This window comes from Pongo pygmaeus, chromosome 13, assembly GCF_028885625.2.
Source record: "Pongo pygmaeus isolate AG05252 chromosome 13, NHGRI_mPonPyg2-v2.0_pri, whole genome shotgun sequence".
Taxonomy (NCBI): domain Eukaryota; kingdom Metazoa; phylum Chordata; class Mammalia; order Primates; family Hominidae; genus Pongo; species Pongo pygmaeus.
This window is the reverse complement of record NC_072386.2, coordinates 115,636,498-115,662,132: the sequence shown is the minus strand read 5'-3', so window position 1 is coordinate 115,662,132 and position 25,635 is coordinate 115,636,498. Positions and strand designations below refer to the sequence as shown.

Below are 25,635 nucleotides of genomic sequence, written 5' to 3'. Positions count from 1 at the left end.
TTTTCTGAAATGTTATATGTCAAAGCCCATAAATCATCAGAAAATTCATATATTAAATGCATGCTTCACTATCAAATTTATCAAAAGCATAATATGTAAATACATTTAGATATACATAAGGAGTTTGACGTTTCAAAGTTGAAAAGGATGATGGAATAACCAAGCCTAATGATCTATTTCACATCATTGAATTTTTCTGAGCTTTCAGTGCATTGGGGAATCTGGTCAATGGCTACATGATGGCTGAAAGTCTTTGTAGAAATCAGTGTACTTTCGTAACTGTGAAAGTTCAAGCCCTTGTCATGATTTTGTTTTCTGTCCTTTATTTTGTTGTATGGATTCAATCTGTAGAATATCGGGATGCTGTTTCAGAATAAAAACGTAAAACTGTCCAGAACATATGAGTCCAGAAATTGGTCAGAATAGATAAGTAACTTGGATGTAAATAAGATAATTAAATATTTGCCTGGGCAAAAAAAAAAAAAAAAAAAAATTCTTAACATCCTTAACATTTTCCTCTTCATTTGTTTGTTGAAATTTGCATTCCTTTATAAAATGCATGTCCTTGCCATCTTCCTTGCATGACCTACAGATTCTCTTAAAATGTTAAAATGAAAACAAGTCTCTTTAGCCTTTTCATTGCAGTGATTTTTTTAAGAAATGAAATATAATACAACATTAAAAGTAATGTAAAATCTTAAACTAGTTTTTTGTAATAATGTTAGTACTTTTATTTATAATTATCTTTATGTCTCATATACTGTTAAATCAAGTTTTCTGGGTCTCCACTTAACATACTGACTTCTTTACTTTTTTCAAAGTATGATAGGTAATCGTACTTTGATAGGTCCTTTGAGAGAGATTATCTGAACATCCCACAGTTGCTGTTCCATTTGGACAAGAGTTTAGCTAATTCATATGAATTTAGTGGGAAAAGGCTAACTTCAGAACCAGAACTAAAGTGCTTGATACAATAGTGATAATAATGGATATTTGCACGCTGAAACCTGGCAATACATTCTTAAAGGTGAAGTTTTTGTGAATGAGAATTTTCAAATTCTATTCAAATATTTTTCTAAGTTTTACAGTTAGTGGCTCATTTAAAATTATATTTACTTATGAGATTAAGATTTCATTCTTTAAAAAAAAAAAAAGATTATTTTATTCTGTAACTTCTTTTTTTTTTTTCTGAGACAGGGTCTCACTCTGTCATCCAGACTGGAGTGCAGTGGTGTCATCATAGCTCACTGCAGCCTCAAACTCCCTGGCTCAAGTGATCCTCCTGCCTCAGCCTCCAGAGTAGCTGGGAATACAGGCACCTACCACCATGCTTGGCTAATTTTTAAAAATTTTTTGTAGAGACAGGTCTCACTATATTGCCCAGGCTGGTCTGGAACTCCTGGCCTCATGCAATCCTCCTGCCTCAGCCTCCCAAAGTGCGGGGATTACAGGCATGAGCAACCATGTCTGACCAACTTCCTTTGAAAATAATATTGTTAAACCTGAGATTTTAAGTTTGCTTGAAATGTAAAGGTCATTTTGAACATCCCAGATCTCCATTCCTTTTATTACTTAGAATAATGATGCCATAGAGTCTTGTTTTGTTTCTCATTATATTCTGTTTGAAGAACTGCTGAATAATTAAGTGTTTTTTAAAATGTTGAAAGTGACAACATACTGAAGTCATTTAAATACTCCATTAAATTAAAATTTTAAATTTTAAAATAATTTAAATGTGTAATTATCTTCGCTTGAATCAATGAGAGATTCACACAGTACCTTTGTATTTGAACATCAGGTCAGTGATAGTCTTCAACTGAAGTCTAGGATTCTTCCCTTTGTTTTTATAGGTCCTTATGATTTTGGAGGTGTACTTACTAATAGTAATCGGGATATTATTAATGGAGATGCCATCCACAAACGAAATCAGTCCCACAAGGAAATGCACTGGTATGTATTCTGGTGTCTCCTCTTATTATAAAAATTATACCTCTGTCTATAAATAGAAAAAATATTAAGTAAAATGGGGAGTTTTTTCTAGTACTAGAATGATTCCCTTAGACTAAGATTTAGGGACAGACCAGAAACACTTATTTGGATTCCAGCAATAATTCAGGCTCTGTCTATCCTAGGAAATTAGAACTTTTGGTTGATATTCATTGAATAAATATTTTATTGAGTATCTATTTTATGTTACACACTGTTTAGTCACTAGGGATATGTCAGTGAACAAAATTGCATTCTAGTTGGAGACAGTAAATATATACATAAATAAATAATATGTCAGGACATGATACATGTAACATCAATACGAACTTTTAAACAAATTTTTTTCTTGAGATGGAGTCTTGCTCTGTCACTCGGGTCAGTCTTGATTTCCTGGCCTTAAGTGATCCTCCCACCTCAGCTTCCCAAAGTGCTAGGATTGCAAGATGTGAGCCACTGTGTTCAGCCCAAACATTTTTTTTTGAGATGGAGTCTTGCTCTGTCACCCAGGCTGGAGTGCAGTGGCATGATCTTGGCTCACTGCAACCTCTGCCTCCCAGGTTCAAGCGATTTTCCTGCCTCAGCCTCCTGCGTAGCTGGGATTACAGGCACCAGCCACCATGCCTGGCTAGTTTTTGTATTTTTAGTAGGGATGGGGTTTCACCATGTTGTTCAGGCTGGTCTTGAACTCCTGACCTTGTGATCCACCTGCCTCGGCCTCCCAAAGTGTAGGGATTACAGGTGTGAGCCACCGTGCCCGGGCACATTTTATTTTATTTTATTTTTTTAATTGAAAAATAATCATTGTAAATATTCCTGGGGTACATAATGATGTTTCTATATTTATAATGTATCGTGATCAGATCAGAGTAATTAGCATACTCATCATCTCAAACATCCATTCTTTGTGTTGGGAACATTTAATATATTTTTTCTAGCTATTTAAAACTATAATATAGGCTGATAGCAGTGGCTCACACCTGTAATCCCAACACTTTGGGAGGCCGAGATGGGTGGATCACTTGAGGTCAGGAGTTTGAGACCAGCTTGGCCAACATGAAACCCTGTCTCTACCAAAATACAAAAATTAACCGGGTGTGGTGGCTTGCACCTGTGGTCCTACCTACTCAGGAGGCTGAGGCAGGAGAATCACTTGAACCCATTAGGTCAAGGTTGCAGTGAACCGAGATTGTGCTCCAGTCTGGGTGACAGAGCGAGACTCCATGTCAAAAAAACAAAAAAGAGAAAATAAAAAGTATATAACATGTTATTAACTATAGTCATGCTACAGTGGTATAGAACACTAGAACATATTCCTTCTATCTAGCTGTAATTTTTTATTTTTTAACAAATCTCTTCCCTATACCTCCATTTCCCTACCCTTCCCAACCTCTAGTATTGAGGTTTTTTATTTGAGATGGAATCTTGCTCTGATGACCAGGCTAGAGTGCAGTGGCACGATCTTGGCTCACTGCAGCCTCCATCTCCCAGGCTCAAGTGATTCTCCTACCTCAGCCTCCCATGTAGCTGGGATTACAGGTGGCCACCACCATGCCTGGCTAATTTTTTTATTTTTCACAGAGATGGAGTTTCGCCATGTTGACCAGTCTGGTCTTAAACTCCTGACCTTAGCCTTGGCCTCCCAAAGTGCTGGAATTACAGGCATGAGCCACCGCTCTGGGCCTGAATTTTTTAATACAAGGTTTTGTTGGTTTAATATAGCACAAATGAATGTTGTTACATGATTACAAATAGAACTTCAGCCCAAGAGCAGTGGCTCATGCCTGTAATCCCAACATTTTAGGAGGCTGAGGTAGGAGGATCACCTGAACCCAGGAGTTTGAGACCATCCTGGGCAACATAGTGAGACTCTGTCTCTACAAAAACTTTAAAAAAATTTTTTTAAATGCAAAAAATACAAAAGCAAATAGAATTTCGTCTAGAAAAGTTCTTTTTCTTTTCTTTCTTTTTTTTTTTTTTTTGAGACAGTTTTACTCTGCCACCCAGGCTGGAATGCAGTGGCACTATCTTGGCTCACTGCAACATCTGCCTTCCGAGTTCAAGCGATTCTCCTGCCTCAGCCTCCCAAGTAGCTAGGATTACAGTCATGCATCACCACACCCAGCTAATTTTTGTATTTTTAGTAGACATGGGGTTTCACCGTGTTGGCCAGGCTGGTCTCGAAATCCTGACCTCAAGTGATATGCCTGCTTTGGCCTCCCAAAGTGCTGGGATTACAGGCGTGAGCCACTGTGCCTGGAGTTCATTCTTTTTCTAAGCATAGCAACTTCATTGCTTGGGCTATTATTGGCTCATTGGCTCTAGAATTTTTCTAGGTGAGAGCAATCTGGTTATAAAGAAAACTGGACTGGTCTAAAACTTTGTTTCTAATACGTATTGGAATATCCCTTATCTGAAATGTGTGGGACCAGAAGTGTTTCGGGTTTTGGATTTTTCCAGATTTTGGAATATTTGTATATAGATAGTAAGGTACCTTAGGGATGGGACCCATGAAATTGACTTATGTTTCATATACACCTCATACACATTGCCTGAAAGTAATTTTATTTTTCCCTTTGAGATCCTGGATAAACTATGTGTTGTGTACCTCCATGACTATGATCCATCATGTGAGGTCAGGTGTGGAATTTTCTACTTGTGGCATCATGTTGGCTCTGAAAACCTTTTGGATTTTGGAGCATTTTTCGTTTTGGATTTTCAGATTAGAAATACTGAACCTGTATGGCATGATCACTTATATGTGGAATCTGAAAAAGTTGCACTCAGAAGCAGAGTGCAACGGTAGTTGTGAGGAGCTGAGGATTGGGGAAAATAGGGAGATGTTGGTTAAAGGGTGCAACCTCTCAGTTGTAAGATAAATATCATTTAAAGTACAGCATGGTAGTGATAATTAAAAATACTATATTGGCTGGGTGCAGTGGCTCAGGCCTGTAATCTCAGTACTTTGGGAGGCCGAAGCGGGCGGATCACTTGAGGTCAGGTGTTTGAAACCAGCCTGGCAACATGGTGAAATCCCATCTCTACTAAAAATACAAAAAATTAGCCGGATGTGGTGGCATGTGCCTGTAATCCCAGCTACTTGGGAGGCTGAGGCAGGAGAATTGCCTGAACCTGGGAGGCGGAGGTTGCAGTGAGCCGAGATCATACCGCTGCACTCCGGTCTGTGTGACAGAGCGAGACTCCATCTCAAAATAAATAAATAAAAAATAAATGAATAAAAATACTGTATTGTTGGACCGAGCATGGTGGCTCATTCCCGTAATCTCAGCACTTTGGGAGACTGAGATGGGAAGATTGCTTGAGTTCAGGAGTTCAAGACCAGCCTTGGCAACATAAGAGGATCTTGTCTCTACTAAAAATTTAAAAAATGAGCCAGGCGTTGAGGTGCACGCCCATGGTCCCAGCTACTTGGGAGACTGAGGCAGGAGTATCACTTGAGCCTGGGGGATCGAGGCTGCAGTTAGCTATGATCTTGCCACTGTACTCCAGCCTTGGTGACAAAGTGAGACCCCATCTCAAACAACAACAACAACAATAACAAAAACTGTTGTTTACTCGAAATTTTGTGAAAGAGTAAAGCTTATGTGTCCTCTCTGCCCACCACCCCTGGGGCCCCCAACTCCCCGCCGCCCACACACACAAAGGGTAACTGTGGGAATGGAGGTGTTGATTAATTTGATCATGGTAATCGCTATACATGTATGCATTAACAAGTCATCACATTGTATACCTTGAATATATACAATTTTTATTTGTCAATAAAAGAAAGAAAAACTTTTATTTGAAATATAATGAAGTTTAATGATATTGCTCAGTGAAACATTTATAAATTTACATTTACATTAGTATCTATCCACATGTGCACATCGTGTACTCAGTCATCGGAAAGACAGCATGCACACCAAGATTCTGACCTTACGCATTGGCTCTCACATGCATGTTACTGGACTTCAGCCTTTGGGTTTAGTAGCTCTTCTGTGGGCCAGTCAAACTGCATGTTTAACAAGCCCCCGCATGTTTAACAAGCCCTTGATGCAAATGTTCAGAGGAAACATGTGGTAAAAAGTAGCTGGGCACAGTGACTCATGCCCATAATCCTAGCACTTTGGGAAGCTGAGGTGGGCAGATTGCTTGAGCTCAGGAGTTCGAGACCAGCCTGGGCAACGTGGAGAAACCCCATCTCTACTAAAAATAGAAAAGTTAGCTGGTTGTGTTGGTACATGCCTGCAGTCCCAGCTACTCAAGGAGGCTGAGGTGGGAGGATCACCTGAGCCCGGGACATGGAGGTTGCAGTGAGCTGTGATTGCACCACACCACTGTACTCCAGCCTGGGGCACAGAGCAAGACGGTGTCTTTAAAAAAAAAAAAAATAGTGATAGTAAAAAGATTTTCCTACTTACTACCTGCAGTATTAAGATGTAGCTTGAAATATTAAAAATCTTTAAAATAGAAATTTTGAAGACTCATTGAAATACAAATCTGGTTTTGTTATTACATCTTGTTTCCAGATGTTCTTACAAGGAGCTTTTAAATATGAAACAGGTACTTGTGTGCCAGCTTCTGAGGTTTTCATGCTGTGTGTTTAGTCATCGTTAAATACACAGACTTCACTTTAGCTTAGATATTCTTGAATAAGAATTGTCTCTGAACTTTTTTTTTTTCCAAATAAAACTATCTTGGCTATCCTAGTAAATACAGGCTTTTTTTTCCCCTTTGCTTAGCTAGTCTTTGTTTTTCTGTCAGTGCTATGATGCAAAGGAGATATGAGCAGACCAAACTGAAGAATAAGATTTCTGAGATGTGGCTGACACAGTTTAACAGTTCTTCATTGTTGTTGTTTTCCCAGCCTTCATCCCGGGGATCTCTATCCTTTCACCAGGAAGCCCCTGTTCATCATTGTGGATTCGTCTAATAGTGTTGCGTACAAGGTGAGTTCCATGAGAGCTATTGCACAGGTAGACATTGTGGCACCAACCCAAGGGTACCCACTCTTAATGTGTGCCTTTTTATTTTGCTTTATTTTATTTAATTTTACACAGTTTGTATTTAGTGTTTCTTTTCTTTTGAGGTTGTGCATGCTAGTCAGGATCGGGTGCTATGAATAGAAACAAGAAGAAAACGCATGAATGGACACTCAGTGGAAAATAATAAATCCTCCTGCAGGAAAAAAAAATTCAAGATTTCCAAGATCTCTGGTGGGAGGTTTATTTTTGTTATATAACCCAGAATAATTTTATTTTATAGAGGTAGAGGTATAAGGGTGAATTTCTCTAGTGTTCAAACGTTTCCCCTTCTCATGCTGAGCTGCTGTAGTTTAAGTAAAACTTCTAGCCGATAGTTTTAGTCTTTGAATATTAACATACTGTTTTACATGCACTTGAGTTTTTGAAAATTTGTGACAATCACAAAAAAAAGGTGGCCCTGAATGCTGAAATAAGTGACAGGGATCTAACTTGAACATCCTTCGTTTTATATTTCACTATTGAAGTGATGATTTTCAGTGATTTTATAAAGAATGCCAGTGGTCAGCTGGGTGCAGTGGCTCACGCCTGTAATCTCAACACTTTGGGAGGCCGAGGCGGGCAGATTACCTGAGGTCAGGAGTTCGAGACCAGCCTAACCAACGTGGAGAAACCCCCATCTCTACTAAAAATATAAAATTAGCCAGGCGTGGTGGTGCATGCTTGTAATCCCAGCTACTTGGGAGGCTGAGGCAGGAGACTCACTTGAACCTGGGAGGTGGAGGTTGTGGTGAGCTGAAATCGTACCATTGCTCTCCAGCCTGGGCAACAAGAGCAAAACTCCGTCTCAAAAAAAAAAAACAAACAAACAAATAATGCCAGCAGTGAAACACTTTAAAGGTGGATAGTATAATTCAAACTATAGTAATTTACAGGAAAATGAAAGCACAGTCTTTAGAGTCTTTTGTATCTGGTCAAAATGTTTCATTAGTGAAAAATGTGTTCAAAATATTCTGGGTGCACAGATCTGCCACTTCAAACTGTTTCTGTTGTGGGTGTTCATACTGCAGTTAGAGGGGGAAGCAAACTTGATAGGTTTCTGTCAGGAGACCAATGAAAATGTCTGGTAGCCAAGAGAGCTGACCCCAAGTATACATTTTCCATTTAGTTTTCATGCTTAGTTTTACTTAAACTCTTTATTCCAAGAGCTTCCAATGCACTGTACATTTTTCAGCATTTTTCCTCCTACTCATTTTGTTTAGAATTACAACTTCTGATTTTTAGGAAAGTTAGAAGTGTACTTTCTTTTCTTTTCTTTTTTGAGACAGAGTTTCGCTCTTGTTTCCCAGGTTGGAGTGCAATGGCATGATCTCAGCTCACTGCAACCTCCGCCTCCCAGGTTCAAGCGATTCTCCTGCCTCAGCCTCCCGAGTAGTTGGGATTACAGGCATGTGCCACTATGCCCGGCTAATTTTTAGTATTTTTAGTAGAGATGGGGTTTCTCCATGTTGCTCAGGCTGTTCTCGAACTCCTGACCACAGATGATCCACCTGCCTTGGCCTCCCAAAGTGTTGGGATTACGGGCGTGTTCCACCATGCCCAGCCAGCAGTGTACTTTCTTAAATTGTATATTTGTTTTGTTTTTGTGGGAAATGGAAGAGTGTGAGAGGCTGCTGAATGAAAAGGTTTATTGGCTATCCCGATTAAACTTATAAAGCCAGAGGGGTCCAGGCATTTTGTGTCTTCACAGAATTCAAAAGAAGTACTCTGTCTTTGTCAATGAAAATGAATCTGTTGCAGCAGTTTGGTGATGTGACAGAATGTGTTTTTGCACTGGGTCCAGTGTATTGTTTAACATATCTAGCATCATTGAGAGTACTTTAGCAATCCATTAGTTTCTCCCAATTTAATTGGGCATTATTGGATACCACTTCTCAGGAGTACCATTTATTGTATGTGCCTGCTATTTCCAGAGGACTATTTAGATTTAGGATGAATGTTGGATGCCGACTTTTAAAGACACCATTGTGTATAATTGGAAATTTATTTGCTCAATTAATGCATCATGGCTTAATTTTAGATTTTAATATTGTGATGCACAGAACAGCTGTGGAATAATAGCAAGTTTTTTGTTGTTGTTGTTTGCTTTTGATGGCACAGGCACTGTCACTCCTCTAAAGAAATAAATGGTCCAGAACATACCAATCTTCAGAAATGAAAAGGGAGGCCAGGCGTGCAGTGGCTCATGCCTGTAATCCCAGCACTTTGGGAGGCTGAAGCGGGCAGATCACTTGGGGTCAGGAGTTCAAAACCAGCCTGGCCAACACGGTGAAATCCCATCTCTACTGGAAATTAAAAAATTAGCTGGGAGGGGTGGTGTGCGCCTGTAGTCCCAGCTACTTGGGAGGCTGAGGCAGGAGAATCGCTTGAACCCTGGAGATGGAGGTTTCAGTGAGCCAAGATCGCGCCATTGCACTCCAGCCTGGGTGACAGAGTGAGATTCTGTCTCAAAAAAAGAAATGAAAAGAGAACCCCATATGCAGTAGGCAAATCAGATCATGACACAGACCAATTTTAGTCTTTTTAGAAATTAATATTACTTACTACATTTAATTTAAGCATGTAGTTCTCTTTGGTAGCATATAAAGGTGTCTCATATTTATTTTTCCCACAAAAGCATTTGTAGGCTGGGTGCAGTGTCTCACACCTGTAATCCCAGCACTTTGGGAGGCCAAGGCAAGAGGATCACTTGAACCAGCAGTTTGAGACAAAGCTGGGCAAGATAGCAAGACCCCAAATCTATTTTAAAAATTTAAAAATTAGTCAGGCATGTTTTTGTAAGCCTGTAGTCCCAGCTACTTCAGGAAGCTGAGGCAGGAGGATGTCTTGAGCCCAGGAGTTTAAGGATGCATGAGCTGTGATCATGCCACTGCATTCCAGCCTGAGTGAGAGAGCAACACCGTATCTCTAATAAATTAATTAGATGAAATGAAATTAAGCATTGTAAAGTCTTAAGCTACCACTTTGCAAGTTTTTTTGTTTGTTTTGTTTTTGTTTTTTGTTTTTGAGACAGAGTCTTGCTCTGTTGCCCAGGCTGGAGTGCTGTGGCACAATCTTGGCTCACTGAAACCTCCGCCTCCTGGGTTCAAGCGATTCTCCTGCCTCAGCCTCCCAAGTAGCTGGGAGTACAGGCACATGCCACCACACCCGGCTAATTTTTGTATTTTTAGTAGAGACGAGGTTTCACCATGTTGGTCAGGCTGGTCTTGAACTCCTGACCTCGTGATCCGCCCACCTCGGCCTCCCGAAGTGCTGGGATTACAGGCATGAGCCACCATGTCCGGCCTGCAAGTTTTTAATGAAAAAAGAGAACTGGGTAACTGATGTATTATTTCTGGAGTATTTTCTTTGCTATATATGTTTTATATAGGTATGGATGTTTTATGAGTATATAAGTGTTTTGTAAATATTTCTTCGTTTAAACAGTTTCATGTACATTTCTTCATTTAAATATTACTCGTTAATTTTTTTTTTTTTTTTTTTTTTTTTTGAGACGGAGTTTTGCTTTGTCACCCAGGCTGGAGTGCAGTGGCATGATCTTGGCTCACTGCAACCTCCGCCTCCTGGGTTCAAGCCATTCTCCTGCCTCAGCCTCCCGAGTAGCTGGGATTACAGGCATGTGCCACCATGCCTGGCTAATTTTGTATTTTTGGTAGAGATGGGATTTCCCCATGTTGATCATGCTGGTCTCGAACTCCCAACCTCAGGTGATCCACCTACGTCGGCCTTCCAAACTTCTGGGATTGCAGGCATGAGCCACTGCGCCTGGCCACTTGTTAATGTTTATGAAGTAACTCATGCATATAGTTTAAAGTTGTATTTCTCAACTATTTCTGTGCATCAGAAACTTTCAGAGCCCTTTTCGAACCACTTGTAGCTGGGTCCCACCCACCTCCTGTGATTCTGATCACTTCACCTGGGGTGGGTCTCAGCTACAGTATTTAAGACTAGCTGTATTGTGCTGTCCTGGTGAGAACTACTCACTCAAAAATCCCTCCAGATTTGCTACTAAAAACAGCAGTCTCCCACTTTTTGTTGCAACCCCTATTTGCCTCTTCCCAGAGGCCACTCTTCAAATAGTTTTTGGCTATTTTGTTTTTTAACCACCATTTTTCTTTTTTCTTTTTTCCTTCCTTCTCTCCCCTAACCACTATTTTTCTAAATAATATACTGGCATTGATAATTCTTGATTCTTCAGTTTTAGGCGTTATGTATTAATTTCCCACTATGAAAGAGGAATTTAGTTCTCTTTCCTCTTTCTGTCCCCAACTCACATTTCTGCCCTTTCCATCATTTTATCCACACCATAGATAATTTTGATAGATAATTTTTTTTGTTTTGTTTTGTTTTAGAGGGAGGCTCGCTGTGTCACCCAGGCTGGAGTGCAATGGTGCGATTCAGCTCACTGCAACCTCCGCCTCCTGGGTTCAAGCGATTCTCCTGCCTCAGCCTTTCAAGTAGCTGGGATTACAAGCACGTGCCACCACACCTGGCTGATTTTTGTGTTTTTAGTAGAGACGGGGTTTCACCGTGTTACCCAGACTGGTCTTGAACTCCTGGCTTGAGGTGATCTGCCTACCTCGGCCTCCCAGAGTGCTAGAATTACAGGCGTGAACCACCGCTCCCAGCCTAGCTTCCAGTATTTCTTTTTTTTTCTTTTTTTGAGACGGAGTTTCACTCTTGTTGCCCAGGCTGGAGTGCAAACAGCTCACTGTAACCTCTGCTCCTCAAGTTCCGGCCGTTCTCCTGCCTTAGCCTCCTGAGTAGCTCGGATTACAGGCACACGCCACCACACCGGGCTAATTTTGTATTTTTAGTAGAAACAGGGTTTCTCCATGTTGGTCAGGCTGGTCTCAAACTCCTGACCTCAGATGATTCACCCACCTTGGCCTCCCAAAGTGCTGGGATTACAGGCGTGAGCCATCGTGCCTGGCCTTTTTTTTTTGTGAGATGCAGTCTCACTCTGTCACCCAGGCTGGAGTGCAGTGATATAATCTCAGCTCACTGCAACCTCTACTCCCCAAGTTCAGGCCATTCTCCTGCCTTAGCCTCTTGAGTAGCTCGGATTACAGGCACATGCCACCATACCTGGCCAATTTTGTATTTTTAGTAGAAACGGGGTTTCTCCATGTTGGTCGGGCTGGTCTCGAACTCCTGACCTCAGATGATTTACCCACCTTGGCCTCCCAAAGTGCTGGAATTACAGGCATGAGCCATCGTGCCTGGACTTTTTTATTTTTATTTTTTTGAGATGCAGTCTCACTCTTGTCACCCAGGTTGGAGTGCAGTGATGTGATATGGGCTCACTGCAACCTCCGCCTCCCAGGTTCAAGTGATTCTCCTCTCTCAACCTCCTGAGTAGCTGGGATTACAGGCACACACCACCACACCCGGCTAATTTTTTGTATTTTTAGTAGAGATGGGGTTTCACCATGTTGGCCAGGTTGGTCTTGAACGCCTGCCTGGGCCTCCCAAAGTGCTAGGGTTACAGGCGTGAGCCACCACGCTCAGCCTGAGCCACGGCGCCGAGCCCAATATTTCTTAAGAAGCATGAAGCATTCTAATTCTGTTTTCTTTTTTATGCAACACATTTTCAGTGTCTGGAAATGTATAGAATCTTCTCTTTCTTCTTAGTGATTTTTCAATTTCTCAATATCGTTTCCTGGTTTGAGTTTACTTTTTTTTTTTTTTAAGATGGAGTTTTGCTCTTGTCAGCCAGGCTGGAGTGCAGTGGCACGATCTTGGCTCTCTGCAACATCCACCACCCAGGTTCAGGAGATTCTCCTGCCTCAGCCTCCCGAGTAGCTGGGATTACAGGCATGCGCTACCACACCCGGCTAATTTTGTATTTTTTAGTAGAGATGGGGTTTCACCATCTTGGCCAGGCTGGTCTCGAACTCCTGACATCATGATCCACCCGCCTCAGCCTCCCAAAGTTCTGGGATTACAGGCGTGAGCCTCTGTGCCTGGCTGGTCTGGATTTATTTTTAACTATGGTGCTTGACATGTACTTGGTGAATTATTTCAGTCTGGAAACTGCTCATTTTCTAGAGTTAGTCCATTCATTTTCTCTCTGCATTTTCTTTTTTCCTGTTCTGTCTTTTAAGAACTTTTTTCGTTATTGGACATTCTGGTCTAGTTGTCTCTTATTTGTTTGTCTGTCCTTTGCTCTTTAATACATTTTTTCTTTAGGAAATCCCCTCATCTTTATCTTCTAAGCCTTTTATTGAGATTTTTCATTTGTCTATTTTCCTTTCATATATATAGAAATAGATGCATGTGTGTTTATGTAATAACATACGTACATATGCACATATATATATAATTATTTTGAGTTTTTTTAATCATGATTGAAATATATCACTTTCCTTTGAGAATATCAGTGATCATTTAAAATTTCTCCCTGCCTCGTATCTGCTTCCTCATTGTTCATTTGTTTCTGCTTGTTTTTGCCTCTGTCTTTCTCATTAGAGACTTTCCTGAGAGTATCATAATCCCTGCTTGTTTGCTCATACTTAAGACTGGAGCCTAGCAAACTGATCAGAAGCTCTGAGGGGTGATTCCAACTGAGCTCTGGGACTGGTTCCAACTGAGGTGGACCTTATAGTTGGGTAATCCCTAATGACAGTATCTTTAGGTCTTCCTTCATGGCCTGGTCATGTATATCAGAGAAGATGCACCTATTCCACCTGGAATATAAAGGTCTAGTGACCAGCATGCCATGTTTTCCCTGAAGCGTGTGTGTATGTGTGTGCATGTGTGTAGGTGTGTTTGTGTGTGTTTATAGATACATATATCCTTACCCAGTGCCTCACACTTAAAAGAGTGTTTGTTTGTTGTTTTTTGAGAAGAAGTCTCGCTCTGTTACCCAGGCTGGAGTGCAGTGGCATGATCTTGGCTCACTACAACCTCTGCCTCCCAGGTTCAAGCGATTCTCCTGCCTTAGCCTCCCAAGTAGCTGGGACTACAGGTGTGTGCCACCACACCCGGCTAATTTTTGTATTTTTTAGTAGAGACAGGGTTTCCCCATGTTGGCCAGGCTGGTCTCAAATTCCCGACCTCAAGTGATCCACTCAGCTCGGCCTCCCAAAGTGTTGGGATTACAGGTGTGAGCCACCACGCCCGGCCAGAAGAGTCTTAATCAGTGCATGTTGAATGATGAAATGAGGGAGCTATTGTCCTTATTTTGTACTTGAGGAAACTGCCACTGAGGTTCAGGATCTTGTCTAATATTTCCAACACCAGTCTTTCTCATTGCAGTGCCCATGCTCTTTCCCACATAGGGAAAGAGTAGCTTTTCAGGCTTGTCTGAGCCTCATGTTAGAGGAATACTGTGATTGAAATACCAAGATTTGTGTAACAAGTATGGCCCATATTTTGGCTCTTAGATTGCCAGTAGGGGTAAACTAAGCAAGTTGATTGGCCTTGTCTGTGGTGATGTAGTATTTAGTAGGAGTTTAAAATAATAAAAAAAAAAAAGCCATCCAGGTGCGGTGGCTTACACTTGTAATCCCAGCACTTTGGGAGGCCCAGGCGGGCAGATCACAAAAAAAAAGGCCCTCAGTCATTTTGGGTAATACTTCTTTTTCTTTTTTCCCCAGAAGAAGAAAATCCTTTTGCACATTTAAGTATTTATGACAGAGCTAGCTGGATCCCTGCCTGTGAAAATGACTTACAGATTTGTCAAAACAGGAGTATTTATCTAAACAGCCTCATCCTAAAGTATTTGACTGATGTCTACAGCAATCAGTTTCTTAAGGCATTCACAACAGGGTTCAGTTATGTAAGAGCTCTTCTGCCAGTCAGCCTCACTCTCATTCCATTTCTCTCTTGCTGCTTTGAAAGACCTTTTTGTTTTTGCTGTCCTGCAGTTATATGGTGATATATCTAGGTTTGGCTTAAATCTATTGGGATTTGTTGGACTTCTTGAGGTGGTAGGTTGCAGTTTTTTGTTACTGCTGGGAAATTCTCATTTTCTCTTCACATATTGATGGTATCTAAGCTTCTCTCTCCTCACCTTATGGAGCTCCGATTAAATATGTGTATTAGACATTCACACTGTGTCCTCCACATTTCTTAACCTCTCTTCTGTCTGTATTTTCCATCATTTTGTTTCTTTGGTTGAGATTTGTATAGTTTCTTCTGATCTAGCTCTTAGTTCAAAAATTTTCTCTTCAGCTGTGTGTAACTTGCTGTCAAACCCATCTATTGAGTTTTTTGTTGATTATGGTATTTTTCATGTCGATAAATTATATGTCATTCTTTTTTAAGTATTCCATTGCCCTTTTCTATTTTATTTTATTTTATTTTATTTTATTTTTGAGACAGAGTCTCGATCTGTTGCCCAGGCTGGAGTGCAGTGGCGCGATCTCGGCTCACTGCAACCTCCGCCTCCCGGGTTCAAGCGATTCTCCTGCTTCAACCTCCCAAGTAGCTGGGACTACAGGTGCCCGCCACCACACCCAGCTAATTTTTTGTATTTTTAGTAGAGATGGGGTTTCGCCATGTTTAGCCAGGATGGTCTCTATCTCCTGACGTCGTGATCTGCCTGCCTTGGCCTCCCAAAGTACTGGGATTACAGGCATGAGCCACTGTGCCCGGCCACTCCATTGCCCTTTTTATAGTTTCTTATTTTCAAGTTTATTTCTTATTTCTTCAGACTTAATAAGCATACTTACTATTTGTTGTCTGTGTGATATTTTCCATAATCATATATGAAATTGGAATTTTTTTTTTTTTATTGAGACGGAATTTCACTCTTGTTGCCCAGGCTGGAGTGCAATGGTGCGATCTCACCTCACCGCAACCTCCGCCTCCCCAGTTCAAGCAATTCTCCTCAGCCTCCCAAGTAGCTAGGATTACAGGCATGTGCCACCACGCCTGGCTAATTTTGTATTTTTAGTAGAGACGGGGTTTCTCCATGTTGGTCAGGGTGGCCTCAAACTCCCAACCTCAGGTGATCTGCCCGCCTCTCTGCCCGCCTCTGCCTCCCAAAGTTCTGGGATTACAGTTGTGAGCCACCGTGCCCAGCTGAAATCAGATTTTCTATATGAAATCTGATTTTGCTGTTTGAGACATCCTTTGCTGTTTCTGTGCCCCTGTATGCTTGATTATTTTTGACTATGTTTCTTCTTCTTATTCTTAAAAATTACTTGTATGAAGTTCATAGAGCCCTAGGATGAGGACACCTTTATTCAGAGAGGGTCTGCATTTGCTTATGCCAGACACCCAGAGGCACTACCAGTTTAGGATCACCTAGTTGATAGAAATTTGGGCTGCAAATATGCAGGAGGGCTGACTTACACTGACAGCCCTCAGGAACTAATTTTTGTTTTCTTTTGTTTTCTGCTCAGCATCAAGAAAAAATTTTTTGCAGTCCCATGTGGAGTGATCATGGAAGGGAGAGGAAGTGTCAGGTTTGGTTTTGGTTAATCCTTATACTGACAGTATAGCCCTTTAGGATTCCAGGTTAAAGGGTGTAGCCTTTTAGGATTCCAGTTTAAAGGCTGTAGCCCTGAGGATTCCAGTTTAATGCAGGGCGAGTTTTCTATTAGATTCCCATCTTGGACAGATGCTGAGCTGTGACATTTGTCCCCTTTTCCAGATGAGATCTTCAAAACCCAAATTCAAGTTGCTAGATTGATTCAGGGCAAGAGTTCTGGAATCTGCATATCCTTTCAGTCTTCTCTACAGATTTTTCTGTATCTCTCTGCCCTTTTATCAGTGAAGTGCCCTTGAGTTCAGTCCTTGTTCTTTTCCACCTACAGCTGACTTCCTGATGTTCTTAGCTGATTTTATGGCTTTGCTGTTTCTGCGTTGACAACCTCCAAGCCAGACCTCTCTCTCAAACTCAACTTGAATATTATCTACCTACTCCATATCTTTAGTTATAATTTAGTTGGTAGAGTTTGCAAACTGAACATGCCCAAGACGGAATTCCTAGGCTCTTCCATATACAGCTTTCCCCATTTTAGTTCATGGCTACTATACTATTATAGTTGCCCCGGCCATAATCCTTGATTTCATACTTGACTCCTCCTCCCCTCACATCCAACATCCATTTTAGGAAATCCTGTTGACTCAAACTAATATGTATATCCAAGATCCTATTACCTCCTCTGCCTCATCCTGGCTCATACCACCATCATCATTCACCTGAATTACTGCAGTAGCCTTCTAATAAGTCTTCCTCCTTCCTCGCTCTCCCAAAAGTGTGCCTATAAGACAGATATGCCACCTTTCTACTCAAAATCACCAATGGCCTGTCATCTCACTCAGAAGAAAGGCTTTATTTTTTCTGCTTACATATACCCCTCCCTCCCCAGTCTTCCAAAAACATCTCTGATCTTCTCTCTTCCCTGGCCCCTGATTGCTCAGTTCTCTTCAGCCACACTGACCCCCTTGCTGTTCCTGAAACATATCAGGCAGTCATCTGCCCTAGATCTTTACATTCTTTTCCCTCTGCCTTGAATGCTCTTCCAAAGATACCTACATTATTCTTTAGGTGTTTGAGCAAATAAAGCCTTTTATAAGGTCTTCCCTAATTGTCCTACTTAAAATTGTATGCCTCCGCAGTACTCCTTATCCACCTTTGTTTATTTTTCTTAATAATCATAACAGTTAACTTCTCCATAGTGACTAGCAATATGCACTGTTCTAAGCACTTTATGTGTATACATTTAATTCCTGCACAACACAGTGTGTTGCTTTTATTGTTCCCATTTTACTGATAAGAAAACCAAGGCACAGATAAAGGTTAAGTAATTTGCCCAAGATCACACAGATAGTGGGTGGCCAAGTTGGAATGTAAAACAATGGACTGTAAAACCTGTGCTATTAACTATGTGCTATGCTTCCATGTGTAGCACTTGTCACCTTCTGTGATATTATATAACTTATTTATTTAGTTGGTTAGTTTACTGTGGGTCACAATCTACCATTTCTCCATCCCCCATCCAACTCAGCTCTAGGCCGGGCATGGTGGCTCACGCCTGTAATCCCAGCACTTTGGGAGGCTGAGGCGGGTGGATTGCCTGAGGTCAGGAGTTCGAGACCAGCCTTGCCAATGTGGTGAAACCCTGTCTCTACTAAAAATACAAAAATTAGCCGAGTGTGGTGGCACATGCCTGTAATCCCAGCTAGTAGGGAGGCTGAAGCAGGGAGAGTTGCTTGAACCCGGGAGGTGGAGGTTGCAGTGAGCTGAGATCGCCACTGCACTCCAGCCTTGGCAACAGAGCGAGACATCATCTCCAAAAATAAAACTAAAAATAAAAAAATACTTACATAAACGTCAGCACCAGAAGATAGAGTTTTTTCTGTTTTGTTTACTGTTGTATCTCTAGTAGCACCTGTAGCAGTGTCTAGTCCTTAGGTCCATGAGTATTTGTTGAAGAAGAGAAGAAGAGATCTTTAAAAAAAACATTATATACTGTTTTAAGTGAATGCTTTTTTTTTTTTTTTTTTTTAAGAGACAGGTTTTCATTCTGTCACCCAGGCTGGAGTGCATGGAGTGCAGTGGTACAGTCATAGCTCACTGCAACCTCATACTCCTGGGCTCAAGAGATCCTCCTACGTCAGCCTCCCGAGTACTAGGACTACAGAAACATGCCACCACACCTGGATAATTTTTAAATTTTGTGTAGAGATAGGGTCTTGCTATGTTGTCCAGGCTGATCTTGAGCTCCCTGCTGTAAGCGATTCTCCCACCTTGGTCTTCCAAAGTGCTGGGATTATGAGCCGCCATGCCCAGCTAGTGAATACATTTTAAACCTCAGTTAAAGAAATAATTTTCTAGGCAAAAGATTGAATGGCTATATGAAAGAAATCTGAAAAGCCCCATCACTGGCTAGAAATATAGGAAAGTTATCAAAATTATTTCCTTTTCCCCACAAGAAAGGCTTCTAGCCCTTCTGGGTTTACCAATAATTTTTTTTTTTTTCTTTTTTTTTGAGACAGAGTCTCACTCTGTTGCCCAGGCTGGGATGCAGTGATGTGATCTCAGCTCACTGCAACCTCTGCCTCCTGGGTTCAAGTGAGTCTCCTGCCTCAGCCTCCCAAATAACTGGGATTACAGGTGGATGTCACCATGGCCGGCTAATTTTTTTATTTTTTATTTTTAGTAGAGATGGGGTTTCACCATGTTGGCCAGGCTGGTCTCGAACTCCTGACCTCAGATGAACCACACCCCTCGGCCTCCCAAAATGCTGCGATTGCAGGCGTGAGCCACTGTGCCCGGCCCAGTAATACTTTGAAACCTTTAGAGTCAGATATACAATTTAGGGCAATGAAAAAGGTCAGAACTATCCAATTCATTCTGTAGCAGTTAGGCCACAAAATACTTGTATGGCTTTGATCATGTCTTTGATCTTTTCTGAACTGCTTTTTCCTTCTCAAATAAGTTGTGAATGCTGATCTCACAGGATTGTTGTGATTGCAGATTAAGATCTATGAAGCCTAGCATAGTTTCTGGAAAATAGCACTCAGTAAATGATAGGAATTATTATGATAATGATACTGTTTCCAGACCAAATTAGCACACATGAAAGAAAACTTTACCCCAAAGTAGTTTATCAATATAGAATAGAAGAATTTAAATAAAATACTAGCCAATAGGCTTATTAATAGAATCATCTATCAAAAGAGTTTATCTGAATCATGCATGAAGATTAGGTATAGGAAAATCAGGCCAGGTGCAGTGTCTCATGTCTGTAATCCCAGCACTTTGGGAGCATAAGGCACGAGGATTGCTAGAGGCCAAGAGTTCAAGACTAGCCTGAGCAATATAGCAAGACCCCATCTATAAAATAAAAAACTAGCTGAGCGTGGTGCCATATCTGTGCAGTGCTAGCTACTTAGGTGGCTGGGGCAGGAGGATTGCTTGAGTTCAGAAGATAAAGACTGCAGTGAGCTATGATCACACCACTGTACTCCTGCCTGGGTTATAGAGCAAGACCTTGACTAAAAAAAAAAAATTTCATACTATAAACTATGTTGATAGGATAAATAAGACAATCACATGCTTTCATAACAGTCATTTAGTAAAATCTAATAACACTCATCACCTGTTCTTAACTAAAGCACTGAACCTATGATGAAGAGCTTCTTTATTAAATAGCCGACGTTGTACTTAGAGAAACACTAAAAGTATGTTCAATTAAAATAAGCAAGAAAAAGAGAATGCCTGTTACTATCATGATACAGTATTACTTTTGTCCCAACTAGAAATTCATAACATTCCCCAAATAAAACAATAACAAAAGTTGTTCGGATTAGTAAAAGAGGACACAAAACAGTAAATATTGGAAAGAATGAGATGAAAACCACTAGTTGCAGATGGTATGATTTTATATTTAGAAAATCAAGAGGAATCACAGAAAAGCTACTAATATGAATATAAATTCATCAAAGTGGTTAGATATAGGACAAACATACAAAATTCAATAGCAACTTTATATATGAGCCATGTCTGGTTAAAATTTATTCATTTGTATGTATTTGCTATAATTTTTCTTAAACTTAATAGCTTTGAATCGTACACTTCATCTATGTGGGCAGTTATGAGATATTCTGCAAAAACTTGCAAATAAAGATTATAAGATTATCCTATGGAAGTTAAACTATAAAATTAATTAATGAATAGATCAGAACAGAGTGAAGCCACATGTAAAGCACCTTAAGGAAACTATTTCTCAGGCCTAAAATTTAATTATAATCTGATAGAAGGTATTCATGTATTTGTGTCAGAGGTCTCCAAGATGATTCCCAGGTTCAGTGATTTCCTAGGAAGATTCACAGGACTCAGCATATAGTCATACTCACTGCTAAGATTTAGTACAGTAAAAGGATACAGAGCAAAATCAGCAAAAGAGAAAGATAAGTGGGGTGAGTTTGGAGAAAACCAAGTACAAACTTCCAGGGGCCCTCTTCCAGCAGAATCACACAGGATACACTTAATTACCCAACCAACAAGCTGTGACAACATGGATTAAATATTATCTACCAGCGAAGCTCATTAGGAACTCAGTAACCAGGGTTTTTATTGGGAACTGATCTTGTGGGCACTCTCTGCCTGGCTCTTAACAAAATGCTACACTCCCAGAAGGAAAGCAGATGTTCAGTATAAACCATCTTGTTTGCACATTCTAGGGACAGCAAGCCACTCTTTATCAGTTCTGCTAATGGTAGGAATTTTCACCAAAACTAAGTTCCCAGAAGCCAGCCAGGGGCCAACCCAATAAGCAAAACTTTCGAAGGATGGCAGTCTGGCTTGCTATGCTAACTCTTCTCTGCATAGTATTATTGGGGAAAAAAAAAAAAAAAAAAAAAAGTCAGGAGAGAAGTTGGTTAGCAAGGAGTGCAAAGAAAAAGGAGACCTTTAGAAATAAATAATAGCAATGTCCATTTTAGCACTATCTAAGAGGAAAAGCGACATGGCTAAGATCCCTAAAGCCGTCTTTAGGGATCTGTAGTGCAGAAAATGCCTCAATCTGCCTTATCAAAAGAATCATTCAATTTACTCCCTTTGTTTGGATTAGAAGATATTTCTAATTTATCTGAATTACTTGCTTAATTTTTTGTTTGTTTGTTTTGTTTTGAGACGGAGTCTTTATCACCCAGGCTGGAGTGCAGTGGCCCAATATCAGCTCACTGCAACCTCCACCTCCCAGGTTCATGCCATTCTTCTGCCTCAGCCTCCCAAGTAGCTGGGACTACAGGCACCCGCCACCACGCCCGGCTAATTTTTTTGTATTTTTAGTAGAGACGGGGTTTCACCGTGTTAGCCAGAATGGTCTTGATCACCTGACCTCGTGATCCGTCTGCCTCGGCCTCCCAAAGTGCTGGGATTACAGGCGTGAGCCACCGTGCCTGGCTTGTTTGCTTAATATTTTTCATACGGGTATTACATTCACAAAGTCACAGAATCAAAAATTTCAAGAAGGCATATTGTGAAATCTCTTCCTCCCACCTAGTCCCAATGCACTAAATTCCTATCTCTCCCTATAGATAATCACTGTTACCTGTTTCTTATCCTTTTAGAAAAAAAGTAGTAAATGGATATACAAACTAAAACAAATAGTCTTTTTTTTTGAGATGGAGTCTTACTCTGTTGCCCAGGCTAGGGTACAGTGACATGATCTTGGCTCACTGCAACCTCCGCCTCCTGGGTTCTAGCAATTCTCCTGCCTCAGCCTCCCTAGTAGCTGGGATTACAAGCACACGCCACCACTCCCAGCTAATTTTTGTATTTTTAGTAGAGATGAGCTTTCACCATGTTGGCCAGGTTGGTCTCGAATTCCTGACCTCAAGTGATCTGCCTGCCCTTGGCCTCTCAAAGCGCTGGGATTACAGGCATGAGACACCATGCCCAGCCAAGAAATAGTCTTTAGTTTTCTTAGTTATATAAATAGTAGTAACGTCTTATACCACATTGCACCGTATCTTTTTTCATTGAATAAGAAGTATTGAGGCTGGGCACAGTGGCTCACACTTGTAATCCCAGCACTTTGGGAGGCTGAGGCAGGCAGATCACTTGAGGTCAGGAGTTCAAAACCAGCCTGGTCAACATGGCGAAACCCCGTCTCTACTAAAAACACAAAAATTAGCCAGGCACAGTGGCATTCTCCTGTAATCCCAGCTACTCAGGAGGCTGAGGCACAAGAATCACTTGAACCTGGGCAGCGGAGGTTGCAGTGAGCCAAGAGGTGGAGGTTGCACTCCAGCCTGGGCGACAGAGTGAAACTGTTTCAAAAAAAAAAGAAAAAAAGTATGGTAACCCTTCATACCTGTTCATAAAGAACTTCTTCATTCTTTTTTATAGCTGTTTATTATTCCATTGTATTATTGTAGCATAATTTATTGTACCAATCCTGTATTGCTGGTCATTTGGTTGTGTTATTTCCATTCCTTCACTATCACTAACAAGGCTTCAAGGAATAATTTAATACTTACGTTATTTTATTGGTTGCATAGTGTATCTACAGGGAAAATTTCTAGTTTGGGAATTTCTGTGTTAATATGCATTTGAGTGTAATAGATGCTGCCAAGTTAAATTGTCTTCTAAAGTGTTTATATCAATTTATACTCCTATTACCTACATATATTTCCCCACATTCTTGCCAACAGTGTATATTCTCAGACTTTTAGAAATTTTGCTAAACTGATAGGTTAAAAATGGAATTTTGAGATGGAGTCTCGCTCTGTCACCCAGGCTGGAGTGCAGTGGTGCGATCTTGGCTCCCTGTAGCCTCCGCTTCCCGGGTTCAAGTGACTCTCCTGCCTCAGCTTCCCGAGTAGCTGGAATTACAGGCATGCGCTACCACACCCAGCTAATTTTTGTATTTTTAGTGGAAACGGGGTTTCATTATGTTGGCCAGGCTGGTCTCCACTCCTGACCTCAGGTGATCTGGCCACCTCTGCCTCCCAAAGTGCTGGGATTACAGGCGTGAGCCAACACGCCTGGCTGAGAGGCTCTTTCAATATTATGAGATTAATCCTTTATAATGTGAGTTCCAGATATTTTCTTCAGTTCATTATTTGACTTTTGATTTTGTTTATGCTATATTTTACCATTCATAAGCTTTTGATTTTTATGTAACTAGGTTTATCAATCATAGTTAATCATAACAGGAGAGTCTAGGTCAAAAAAACATTATGTTTTCTTTCACCACTTTTATTGTTTAATTTTTTACATTTACATCTTTGATATATTTGGAATTTGTCCTAGTGTGTGGTATGAAGTGTGGAGCCAACTTTCTTTTAGATGGCTATTCAGTTTTTCCAACCAATCTGAGGTGTCATTATTATGTGTACATAAGTCCTAAATGTTTTGGAGTCTACTTCTGGACTTTTCATTCTATTCCATTGGTTTTCTGCCTACTCTTGTACCAGCACCACTTTAATTACTAAAGTTTTTCTTTTGTTATGTTTTGTTTTTTGTTTTGAGACAGGGTCTCCCTCTGTTTCCCAGAGTGGAGTGCAGTGGCAGAATCATAGCTCATTGTAGCCTTGACATCCCTGGCTCAAGTGATCCTACCACCTCAGCCTCCCAAGCAGCTGGGACTGCAAGCATGTACCACCACATTTGGCTAATTTTTCTATTCTTTGTAGAGTCAGGGTCTCACTATTTTGCCCAGGCTGGTCTGAAACTCCTGGGCTCAAGTGATTCTCCCACCTCCCAAAGAGCTGGGATTACAGTCGTGAGCCACTGTGCCTGGCCTTACTGAGGTGTAAAGTATGTTTCAATATCTGACGAGTCTAGTTCCCCCTCTGCTCTTTTTCAGAGTTCTCTTGGGTAATCCAGTTTTTCCATATGAACTTTAGAATTACTTTTTTCAGGTGTAGGAAAAAAAGTCTGTGGCTATTTTTATTGAGGTTGGTTTAAATTTTAATAAGTTACTGTAATGACATTTTAGAATTGTTTTATCTCTAAGAACATAGTATGTCTTGGCTGGGCATGCTGGCTCATGCCTGTAATCCCAGCACTTTGGGATGCCGAGGTGGGTGGATCGCTTGAGCTCATGAGTTTAAGACCAGCCTGGGCAACATGGCAAAATCCCGTCTCTACTAAAAATACGAAAATTAGCCAGGTGTGGTGGCATGCACCTGTAGTCCTAGCTACTGGGGAGGCTGAGGCAGGAGAATTGCTTGAACCAGGGAGACGGAGGTTGCAGTGAGCCGAGATTGTGCCATTGCACACCAGCCTGGGCGACAAGAGCAAGACTCAAAAAAAAAGAACATGGTATGTCTTTGCATTTGTTCAAGTCTTCATTTTATCATTCAAGAGTATTTAAAAAATTTTTTTTGTTGTTTGATTTTTTATTTCTTATTAAGTTTACTCCTAGGAGTTTTATTTTTCTTGTTGCTTTACCACACAGCTTATGATTTTACTTCCCTTGTAGATATGCCTTCAGGAAAAGGATATGATTAATTATGCAGAGTACTTTAGTTTGAGTGTCAGCTTGTTACTGTAAATCACACATTGACATTCTGGTCTTTTACGTCATTCCATGAGAGCAGTTATTATGACCCACAATAAGAGATGACTCCAGGAATCAGGTTTTGGAGCTGAAAGCCAGATCCTGGATCTTGGAAAGTTCACCTTTATATATATAAGTGTGTGTTGCTCGATGGAGTGACCTCTTGGTATACAGCCAGATGACTTCTCCGTGCAAAACTACAATCATGTTTATGCATTGTGTTTAAAAAATCAGTAGTTCACTCAGTAAACTATTTCACTTGAGAGCCTTTAAGAAAGCCTATTATGCATGGTACTTATATATGAATGGCAGTCTCCTTAGCTGTTGCTGATGTTTCTGCATCTATTTATGAGTTTAAGGGCCCAATCTATACACTAAAAATATGCTTTGGAAAATTACTAAGTAATTATCTTTGGTCAAATCTTTAATGCAAGTTTTAAATTCTTATATATTACAGAATTTCACAAACTTGTTTGGACAGCCACTAGTCTGCTTGCTTTCTCCTACAGCATATCCAAAAGCTTTACAAGGTATGTACCCTCATTGCCTGGTATAGCCATAGGTTGCAAATAAACACTATCTATATTATGAATAGTACTGATCTTTTTTTTCCTCCCATAATGATCGCGTGT

General features: G+C 40.7%; 1 protein-coding gene across 7 annotated transcripts in view; it reads left to right on the top strand.

The window, feature by feature from the left end:
• SCAI (suppressor of cancer cell invasion) overlaps positions 1–25,635 on the top strand; it is a 193,076-nt gene that overhangs the window by 137,058 nt on the left and 30,383 nt on the right. For all 7 annotated transcript variants that reach the window (XR_010123426.1, XR_010123425.1, XR_008504460.2 and 4 more), the window contains 3 exons: positions 1,851–1,950; positions 6,854–6,935; positions 25,461–25,533. Coding sequence is in view for 3 of the 7 variants with exons in the window: in XM_054500083.2 (XP_054356058.1) it covers positions 1,851–1,950; positions 6,854–6,935; positions 25,461–25,533 (255 nt within the window). In the remaining 4 variants the exon portion in view is untranslated. The remainder of the gene's footprint in view (positions 1–1,850; positions 1,951–6,853; positions 6,936–25,460; positions 25,534–25,635) is intronic.